The sequence below is a fragment of the Aquila chrysaetos genome, chromosome 22 (assembly GCF_900496995.4).
Source record: "Aquila chrysaetos chrysaetos chromosome 22, bAquChr1.4, whole genome shotgun sequence".
Taxonomy (NCBI): domain Eukaryota; kingdom Metazoa; phylum Chordata; class Aves; order Accipitriformes; family Accipitridae; genus Aquila; species Aquila chrysaetos.
The window spans coordinates 5,210,713-5,222,026 of record NC_044025.1 but is presented as its reverse complement, the minus strand read 5'-3'; the positions used below and the strand labels follow the sequence as shown (position 1 = coordinate 5,222,026).

The 11,314-nt window shown below is 42.8% G+C and overlaps 1 protein-coding gene across 1 annotated transcript in view; it reads right to left on the bottom strand.

The window, feature by feature from the left end:
- Positions 1-555: 555 nt before the first annotated feature.
- The window catches only part of SLIT3 (slit guidance ligand 3), a 536,791-nt gene continuing 526,032 nt past the window's right edge, over positions 556-11,314 (bottom strand). The window contains 5 exon segments of the mRNA XM_029998071.2: positions 556-3,959; positions 5,109-5,163; positions 5,165-5,318; positions 7,537-7,822; positions 10,193-10,347. Coding sequence (XP_029853931.1) covers positions 3,721-3,959; positions 5,109-5,163; positions 5,165-5,318; positions 7,537-7,822; positions 10,193-10,347 — 889 coding nt within the window. The 3' untranslated portion in view covers positions 556-3,720.

The following is an 11,314-nucleotide window of genomic DNA, read 5'->3' as shown; positions in this document are numbered from 1 at the left end:
GTTGTATGCTAAGGCTGGAACGCAATGAACACAAGAGGTCTATTACATCTGGGTCGCCAATAATGATCAGCTACAGAGGTGTGGCAGCAAATTTGGAATATATGTGTGTCAGGACATCACGAGATCCCTGTCATCCACTGTTGGCTGTGTGACTTCCATTTCCTCAGTCAGACCTTCTCTGACCCCAATTCCCAATATTTCTTCATTTATTCTATTGTTAGTTAATGAGTGTATTTTGCTGCAAGCCTTTCTCAAACAGTTGAAAAAAAACCCCCAGCAAATAAAGTATTTCACGGAAGAAAATGCCCAGGCTCAAAAACTATGTGGCTGAATTCATCTGTGCGTGTAAGACTCCTAGAAGACGAGGTTGTGATGCCATAAGAATATGTAACCACTGTTCATACTACATTTAACTACAGCCATTCTCTGACTGGATTTGTCCAAGAGGAACGTGTGTAGTTCCCCCATCATTTTGCGTGAGCTACCTCACAAACTCTATAAGGTCAGACTCAACAACTCAAATACACATAGAAATAATCTGCATCACAAGGTGTGTTACAATCTTCCATAACCCAACAATTTATTTAAACTTACATCACAATGAGAATCTATTAATAAAATACATCAGTTCACACCAGTCTGCATTGCCATTTTTTAAGGGTAAGCATCTTTCTTCACTTTATATTAAAACTTTATAGAGGTAAAAACTACTGCATTGTACTCGCAGTTGTTGAAATCTATTGTAACATTAGGCAGGTTACAGAGGAACTTTCAGAGCTAATTACACTTCAGTTAACCTCACATTTTTGGCACATCTGAATGCTTTTTATTTTCTTCTTAACATAAAATAATTCTATAGCAAGTCAGAGAATCATTGACATAAAGCATCACTATCGAATGGCAAGTGCTGCCTAAAAGCATACAAAATTTGCATAATTTGGTTACAAAATAGATATTCTTAGTTCTTTATCCCAACGCTTAACATTGAAGTGCCATGACAGAAAAGGGCCAGGAACAGGGCCAGCCTTGCTGAGTTGTTGCTGGTCACTTTGCTGCAAGGCTTTGCTTAAATAAATCCCAGAGTGATGTGTTAACAAGATGTTGATGGCTTTTGCCTTGCCAGTCAAGGTCATTCCTTTTAAAGCACCCTCCAGCAGGTGCGAGGCCACGAGTAAATGTCACCTTCCTACTCATACGTGTTGCTGCTCAAGGGGCAACGTGAACGCCGTTTTGGGTGATGTTCAAGAGGGGCCGTGTTTCTGCAGGCCTTGGCAGTTTAGTGGCTACAAATAGTGCAGTAGAGCACACAGAAAGCTTGTAAGCCACTGCTCAGTCTGGATTTTTTCTGCCTGGCACCATAGCAGCTGCTTCTTTAGAAATTAAAGTGTTTTAAGCTGGAATGAAACACTAATGGTAGTGGTGTGCCAGGCACATATTTGCCCAAGTGCCTGCAGTTACTTGCACAAATTTTTAAAATGTGTAGGTTGTGGGTTTGGGTGGTTTTTGTTGTACACCACAAACTCCAGCTGCTATGAGCTTCTGATGTTATATTCAAAATAAAAAGCAGCCCACAGTACTTGCAACCAGGGTTAGTTTTTCCCTGGCTCTTGAGCTGTATGGTTTCAATGAGAGTTTAGCACATTAACTAATGATTGTTTCATGTTTCACTGATTGCAGGCTCCACATACTGATACTTATTTTGTGAGATGGCTATTGTATTGGTTATGTCCCTTCTGCTCAAGTTGCTCTGGTAGTAACAAACAAATATGAATAAACTGCTGCAGTTAAGGAGAGATGTGACATGGCAGAAAACCGCTAAGCATGTTAGAGCTTTCTGGTTGCATGATAACTAGATGGACACTTTAATGGGAAATAAACACTTATACTTGTCACGGCAGGGTTGCATTCTGTGCATCTTTCCAAAGCCCCAGTCAAACAAAAGCCCCCTTTTCTTGATTCAGCTTTCCTACTCATCCTTTGCTGAAGCCCCTTATCTGAGATCTTTTGGTGAGACCGGTGAGCGTTCCCAAAAGGAGTTTATGGCTGCTAGGAATCATCACTGACTTAACCTCTCTTAGAGAAAGAGAAATTGAAGAAAGGACCATAATACTTGCTATATTAGGGAAAGAAAGAAATTACACTGATAATGGAACAGTTGTTGATGGGGATGTTTGAACCTAAGAAAAACTTCAAGGTATCCATGGTAATCTTTGCACGTACTTACTGACCCTGAAAGGTAGCCCTGCCAAAAACGCTCCAAAAATCAAACTCACTCCCAGAGTCAATTGTTGCCTCACATTCACAGTAAGAATTTATCCCTGCATTGATTTCCATTTCCTATTCAGTGTTGGCTCTGAACACAGCTAAAGTTAATGGGAGTCCTTTGGGAGGCACAAGTGCAGGATATGAAGCAGTGCAGATGGAAGAGCTTTGGCTGAATTGGTCAATCTGCACCAAATGCGAGAACAGGACAGGATGGAGCTGTGACGTCTCTCCTCGTGCAGAGAAGAGAGTGCTTCTAAGGTGGACAAATGTCGGCTGAATACCTTCACATGGATATAGTGCAACTTCTGCTCGTTTAAAAAGCTGTGGAAAAGTAGCTAACTGCTCAGTACCAGACTGTGGATGAACAGGCAGCTACCGCCCAGCTTACACCCATGGCTCAAGTGACAGTGGGAGTAAAAGCCATTCCGTTGCAGGTATGCTCTGGCACCTGCAATACTTTCATGCTCTTTACAACCTTCGCAAGTTAAAGTGTCAAGGCATGAGAAACTATGTAGCAGTGCATTCCTTATATTTCATATACAGAAAAGGGCTCAAGGCTGGGAGCAAGAAGGCACAAACTTGGGAAATAACATAGCTGAGGAGTTTACACAAAAGTACTATGTCATTTATTAGGCATTACTTAGCACTTATTTCACATTTTGCCCCCAAATTTCCCAAAGCAACATATATTTCCCCATTTCCTTTCCCTTCGTCCCCTTCTTTTGGATAGAGCTGCCTGTGCTCTATAGATACATTTGCTGAAGAATATAATGTGAACACAGATAAATACAACATACACAGCAAAAAATGTATTATAGTATTACAATAGTCAAATAATGTAGTTAGCCTCAAGCTATGGCAGTGCCTACGTGCTATAGGGAACCAGTTCAAGAATAGCAAGCGGGGCCACTGTACAGGAACAAAACAGCGTCGGCAGTGTTAGGCAGAGCAAGGGACCGAGGGGGAGGCTTTCTCAGGGTGCCTGAGCAGGCGAGATGGCTGTCAGTCATGGGGATCCTCTCTCTTAGGAGACCCACCCAGAGCCTCGGAGATTTCTTCAGCCCGTATCAGTTCTATGGCAGGTCCTTGGAACACCTTTACATTTGTTCATTGTGCATACCTATAAAGTCACCCCCGGATTTCTCCTGTTAGGCTATGTTTTCTTTATATTTTTTTTTTTAACTTTTAACTTTTGAATTTTTTTTTCTTACAACTGTTAAAAAAGTTTCATGGTAAAAATAACTCACTATATGATACATATACCCAAAGTGGTGCGATACTTTATATAATAAAAGATGAAAATAGTCACTTTCCATAATAAAAATAAGTTCTATTTTTTGTTTATTTTACAATATACTTAATAATTCTTTTCTTCTTCTTCACTCTGAAAGTAAATAGGTCCCGTTTTGATAGCGCTTCTGAGTCGATTAAAGTGGCAAGAGACTGGAGAATGGCTTATAAGCATTTTGAGCAGCCACATTCCACATGTCTCTCCAGTTCTTCCGTGAAGGTGGAGCCATCCACGCACTGGAAGAAGTATTTCCGCCTTTTGCTCCGGAGAGGAACGCAGCACTGCCCGTTGCCGCAGCTGCCGCGGCATTCCAGGCGGGGTACTTTGGAGGCAGTGGCACACGATGTATAGCCCTGCTGCTTACGGACTACTTCTCGAATTATCTCTCCTTGGCAGAGATTCTCTGGTAAGACAACAGAGATGTAAAGGAAAAAGAATAAATGTGGTAACTATTTTGCCAGATATTCCCCAAACATCAGCAAACAGCCCTCTACTTGTAAAGAGATTCAAGCCAAACAGATGGCATGAGAAGGACCTTAATCTTTCACTGCTTTGTACCTGCCATCAAAACAGAGCTTGTGTTACACAAATGTGTAATATCCGGCACAAGGCAGAGGCCAAGGAGGCCTGCTGGCTTTGATCAGCAGTTCTGGAAGTGCTTTAATGAATGCTGAGTGCTGAATCCTGCAACACTCTTGCAAAATATGAATTAGTTTTACTACCTCTGCTTCTCAGGATCAAAGGTCAGCCTGCTCTGCTTGACATTAGCAATCTGGGATACCTGAAAATGTCTGTGCTGTTCTGCAGTCACTTTGCAGCAGCCAGATACATTTTGGTGAGGCTGTATATGTGTATAATTTGGAAAGTCTGTGGTTCATTCACAGGAAAGGCACAACCTAAATAAAAATAATACAAGCCAGCTCCTTTCTTCTGTACAGGAACAAAAAGAGGCAGAAGGGATGAAGTTAGAACTCACTGAGTTTCCAGTGAGTGTTTTCAGGTCAGGGCAGAAGAGTTGGGCTGCCGCCCGAGTAGGAGAGTCCAGCATGATCTGTGGGATTCCCCAGGAAACCCGCCCAGCTGCATCAGAGGGAGCAAGCTGAGGACTTTCACTGCCACTTCAGATGAGCAGTAGCTCCTGCCTTCCAGTTCCTGCTCATGTCATCTACCAAAGCCCTTGGTATGCAGGGTGCGACCTCCTTTCCCAGCACTGCAATTAACTGATCACTGCTTGCTGAGGGTAAACCTCACAACAACCTCTCCTTCAAACATCCCACCAGAATCCTGGGAGCAGCAAACCTTGAGGATTCAGGAGACAGAACAAAACTCTTCACTACAGATGTCCCCCTTTCCATATGTTTGGATAGTAGCTAGCTAGCTGTTGTGTGGTTCTTTTCTCCTCCCTGTATTGCTCTGCAGAGGCTGACTTAGCTTTATCTTCTACTCTTTGCCATTTACCCCCAAATACAAGTCACATGGAAGAGAGGTAAAAACAAAGGTGTAAACCAGAAATGCAGCAGACCAGCATCCTGGGCCCTGTGGCCAAGCGTACCTCTGTCACAATGTTCTCCACTATAGTTAGGATCGCATTCGCAGTAGGGTTCCCCCGTGCTCGGAAATTTTACACTGCCCATGGTTGCATTTCAAAATCCTGCAGGGATTTGAGGAATTGTTCTTCTTGTCACAGTACATGCCTGTGTAGCCCTCCATGCACTTACAGGTGTAAGCAACACTGGCCACCATGCACTTACCATGCAGACACCTGGAGAAAGAGAAACATTTAGAGCTGGTCTGTGTTAGACGTGAAAGTTCCTTTTCTCAGGGTTGTTTGGTTTTGACATTTCTGCCCATTTAATTCCAGGATACTAATCCAAAAACAGAAGTTCAGTGTCAAACACTCTGAAGACACTGTGAGCTTTCAGTGAATACTGGATAACGTTCAGAGAATACATTTAGAATTTGTGATCCTAAGCGATCTCTTTGAAAAACATTAGGCTCCTCCATGAGCGTGGACCAACGTTTGGCATCGACACAAGACAGCTCACATTTACAGCATCAGCATGTGGAACTAAGTGCCAACAATCCAGCTGCATGCTCAGGCTTCCTTAGCAGAATTACTCTACAAATAGTATCAGGTGATGAAAAACAGTGTGATAAATGAAGGTGCTTGTGGAAAAGCTACGCATAGACTTATTGATGGCCAGTTGTAGTTCAAGGGTTCCCTGGCTGCTGTGGTGTGCGGTGAGCTTTGGTATTTCTGAGGAATACCACAGGGAGGGGTGTTGATCCTTAGCAGGTTGACACCATCCCCACTTCTGCGATAGGGACAGACTTGAAATGGACTGAGGATAGGGAAGAAAGCAACACTGTCCAGCCAAGGAAAAACTGCTCAGGGCTTATAAACCTTTGCTATATCAGGTCCTACTTGACATAAACCCATGTCTTATTTTTATTTATTTTCTTTCTGGTACATTAAAATTGTTCCCTGCTTATGTTGAATCCTTGTGCACTTCATTTTTAAGATTTGAACTAAAAAGCACAAATAATAAAAGCAGTTTCAGTCACGTCAAGACATGCAAAATACTGTAATAAAGGGAGTCACAGTCTATACAAAGCAGTATTTTTTTGCCCCACTAACCAAAGGTGTTCTTGGATAGTAACTCTTGTTATCATCAACTACCTGTTCTTTACAGTTGCATTTCCTCACTGAGATTAATTTGTGAGTGTTGGAGCAGGCACCTACCTGCAAGGCACCGTACTCCCTTGGACACAAAGGGCTTGGGTTTAAGGAGCCAACTCCAAAAGGCTAAAGTAATTTAATGAAAGGGGGGCCAGTATGCGAGCATTAAAAATACGCGCAGCTACTTTCCTTAGCATGGGGGCTACGTTCATGATTGCATCACTCTCCTTGGATTATGAGAGAAACAATCCCTCATCATGTAAACGTCTGCAACTCCCCTATTTTTCTCTGTCCAACCACAACAGCTTCATGCTGATGTTGCAAATTCAAGGATACATTTGGGTCTTTGAGTGTTTCTTCACTTAGGTCTTCATACCTCTGGTCTGTAAACTCTCAGGTGCTTCTCACCACCTTCCAGGGTTCAGTACTTTGCAGAATTAGACCCAGAAGCAAGTCTAAACTGGTACCTGTGCCAAGTTAAATTTCTGCCCTTGAGAGTGATTATTCACTGTGTCAATTTACCTGTCAAAAGTATGTGCTTGTGAAAAGCCCCTTCCACAGGTAGTGCAACCAAAGTAGCTTCTAAACCAAAAGTACTTCCATCTGCTTACAAAACAGCACTGAACTAAGCAGACTGCTGGTCTGCGTTGGACTGTTTCCTTGTGTACTTGCCATAAGCAAGCTATTCATCCAGTGTTTCTGATGGAGATGTGGTTATCGAGCCTTTGAACTGTGAATGCTTTACACTCATGCTCCCTTCGCATGCAACTCCATGCTATCCTTTAAACTTGCACTTTAAAGGGGTGTTTCATACCGTAATATTTAAGTCAGCTATTTGGGAAATTTAAAACTGTTCACATTGGAGTGCATAATGGTCTTCAGGGAGTTAGTTTGAATACTGGGTCCAATGCTGCTGGGAGCATATCCCTAAAAAGCGTACCTCCTGCTCACAGGTAGCTCTGCTCTGAATAAGTGCAGGCACTCACCGCCTCAGAGGTAAGCCATACCCATTAACAGGAGTTTTCATATTTTAATGCCTAGAATCACATCTGAAAGTATGACCTGCGGTATTAACACCTTAGCTCCTCTAGGACAAAGAGCTCATCTGGAGAGTAAGCAACATCAGAACAAGACGTGGAAATTGAGAGTTGCCATGGATGCTGACTCACAACTGTCAATAATTTCATGTGGGAACCCAGCACCTCCAAAAATAGTCAGATGTGGTTTTACAAGATGAAATGTGAAATATGCATTAGCTGTAAAGCTTCCGCCCCCACCATCAGCATTCATTCAAGCTTACTTGTGGTTAAGACATGGGTCTCCAATTTCCTGGTCACACAGGGGGCCTGTCCAGCCTGGGTGACACTCACAAATCACACTTGTTTTCTCTAGGGACCGGCAAATACCGTGCTTGCAGATGTTACAGGATTTGCAGCCAGGAAGGACTCCTAGTGACTGCTGTGGTAAATCCTTGAAATCCTGCAGCTCGTTATTGATGCGGACATCATGAATACATCCGTGAAAACCATTTGGTGTCTTATCTGCACCCTGGCGCAGTGAAGATAATCCAGTAGAGGTTGGGATCCCTTCAGATAAAAACAAAAAGGGAAGGTTTACTCACAGTTACAATGATAGTACATAAATTATAATTGCTAATGTTTCTTTTGTCACAGCCCCTTATACTCTTTAAAGAACTAATTTGCATAGGACCTTCATAAGGTAGCACAGTCTCGTTGTCCTCATTCTGGAAATGGAAAGAAACAAAAATAAAATCACTTGCCCAAGCTTATGTAGGAAGTATAGGACAAGAAAGAGAAAAAGCCCCCTTTTTTTGGCCAATGGCCATGTGTTCTTGTCCTTAGATAATGCTCCTTCTGTCTATAGTTTAATAGCAATTATCCTTCCGAAAGGTTTGAGAATGTATTTACTTGACAGCAGGTAGCCACCACCTCTGGGATACAGCAAGATAGTTAGGCATTACAAGATCACAGCATTAAGATGAGGAGTGGTAAGAGTGCACCCCATCGAAACTAGTGCAGGTGAACACTAGAGACAGGGAACAGCACTTCGGGGGGTCAGGCCAAGTCTTTGTGGTGAGTACCCTCCATTTTGCTAAAGCACCTGGAAGAGTTCATATGCTCAGATGGCCAGCAGGTTCTTTTGGATGTTGTGTTATGCCCTCCCCACTGACATCCTCTTGGGCTGTATAGATGCATTAGCATAGGAAAGTGCTTCCATTTTCAACCGTGTAAGGCCTCTGAATTTGCTATCCGTAAGTAACTCCACTGTTAAAGATGGTCTTAAACCAAAACCAGCATCTTTGTTTAAACCTGTGTTAGAAGGAAAGTTGCTGTACCAGGTGATGTAGTTGGAGAGATGGACAAAATCGTGTCTGTCTTAAAGCTTAGCGTAGGTTAGGAACAATTGCTCTGGGAAAATTTAATCAATTACTTTAATTAAACAGTCTGCAGTGGAAGGGCAGCTGGCATCCATGGGAATGCTACACACAGAGAGGTGACACATGCAGAACAGTGAGGGTTTAATGGGCAATAAAAAAAGTCTCCACTGAGCCCATGACTTCTGGTATCCAATAGTCCTTTATTTCAGGTCTCAGGTTTGTCCTGTGAATGCATTATTGTAGGTAACTTTTGAGAATTAGTATTGATCCACAATGCTCATCCATTAACAAAACTTTTCCATGTGTTTACTTCCCAAGTTCCCTGTGTATAAATTGCTGCAGAGTTGGTATCTTTTATGCTGCGCTGGAGGGAGAAATTGTGATGGCTACAACAGCAGATTAGCTTTGATTCATAATGCTCTTCAATAGCCTGTGACATTCTTAATAGAAGCCAATTATAAAAGTTCAGCTCTGTACAAAGCAAGATTAGACAGTTTTCTGATTTACAAGTGCAACATTCAGGGTTCTTTTAGGAAACTGTTATTAAAGGGAATTATTTACAAAAGGCTTGACCAACACTAAGTGAGGTTGGTGAGAGTTTCTACTATTGGCTTCAATGATCTCATTAGAAAAAGCCTGAAGACTTTCTCAGGCTATTATTGTTCTGCTGACTTTTGTATTTAGAACAGGCTGACTAAAAAATTCAAGAACTCCGTGTTACCCAAAGGGAGAGATTTCAACATTCAGTCCAGAATAGACCTAGTGGGGGGTTCTGGCAAAAACAAATCAATTGGGCAGAGCACAGCCTTTATGCTGTCTCTCATATCCAGACACCTAATCAGCGGGATACTCATTATTCTGGGCATCTGTTCCCCACCCCACTTGGCCCCTCCTTCCCCCCAAAATCAGTACCGAATGTGAAAAAACTTCTTAACTGAAGTTTGGTCAATTCTAGTATCTTTCTAATACTGAAGCTCTGGCTTCAGTTTCTAGTGAGAAAACTATTAGCCAAGAAGTTCATTGTCAGCTTGTGTGTTAACATGGTTTGGAGGTTTTACTCTTCCCCCCCCCCCCAAAAATTGTAGACCTTTATAAAATTTCCAGTGGAAAGACCTCTCATTTACGGTATATTTAAACCTACTGACTATTGATTTGCTTTTTTGCCGTGACTTTTTGTGACACTTCCATTGTATTCTTCAACCACGACATCTTGGTGCCAGCCAGTTCTGAAAGCTTTAGAAATGACAAACTGATTGCTCTTGCCGTGGCTGTATAACATAGAAACTGCCTGCGCTGTGCTGGGGTTAACTTCCCTGGTCTGGCGTGTGAGCTTGTGCTGGCCGTGCGGTGGGGTGCTAGCGGACTATGGAGTACGAAGCAGAACAGCAGAGGTGTGGTTTCCAGGCTCTCTGTTCAGGGAAGCAACCTCTGGCAGAGAGGAAAGGCAAACTGCTCATTTCTGCACCCTGCCCCTGGAGAGTCCTCTCCAGAGGATGGAAGATGATTTGCTTCTGAGAAGACATGCTAAAATCTCAAAGTCCAGAGCAACTCACTATACCTCCAATGTAGAGGGGTGTGTTGAGGCTGACAGGAGACTGTTTCTGGAGTTTTCCTAGACTCTTGGGCGTCCCCTTGTCCACCACCAGGTTCAGAGTTTGATTCAGCATCATGAGTTCCACGCTATGAAACTGCCCATCATTTACTGTTTCCACACTAAAAGTAAAAGAAAAAAAGAGAATTAGAAGATGACGTTAACAATGAACTGCGTCTGCTTCTGTGACATCCTGTGTCCCAGTATTACACCTTGCAAGGCATGGCTCCCATTCCATGCTCCTTTACGGTCACCGTATTCTTGACATTTCTTCTAGCATGAGCCTCCAAGGTACAAATTTAAACATTGCTGATGCCTGCGCAGGCAGTACCTACAGATATATAACACTTGAGAGGACAGGTAGTCAGAATAGTAGCTACTGTAGTTGTGTTTCCCCAGGCAGAAAAGCAAGGGTGTAGCTACATGATATATTGGCTTTGGTGGCAAAATTACCTAAAATCCCCTATTATGTGCTCTCAGCCGCAGCTTGCTCCCCTCTGTCACACTGCTTGGTGCCCATTTACAAGCTGTATCACTGAAACGATTTCTTCTTGTATGGTTAGCTTAAACGCAAATTATTTCACAGGGGCAGGGAGGGACTGCAGTTTGGGGCAAGAGACAGCAGGGGCCTCTGAAACCAGCACTTCCTCACAGCAGAAGTCTCTTGTAACTACATGCTAAGGCATAAGGACAGGCTGGGTTTCTTAAAGCCCCAGAAGGAACTCGGGAGATTTTGGTTTATAAATGACTGGGGTACTTTGTTCAATACAATACAACACAACACAATACAATACAACACAGCACAATACAATACAGTCGTACCTGAATGCAAGGAAAACTGACAAAGTGCTATTCCTCTTTGAGAAACATTTAGGTGTAGATTGAGGTCTGAGAACAAGACAGCAGGAATTTGGGGGGGATGACAGGGAGCAGGTAGCCATCTGAGCAGACAAGGTATTAAAGGCACCGTGTATTTATTGCTCATGTATTTTTAACACTGATTTTTCAAATGCATGAAGCCTGCAGTGAGTCAGATAACAGCTCTTTGCTAGTCTGCACCACATACCATCTTCACCTTCATGTTCAGTT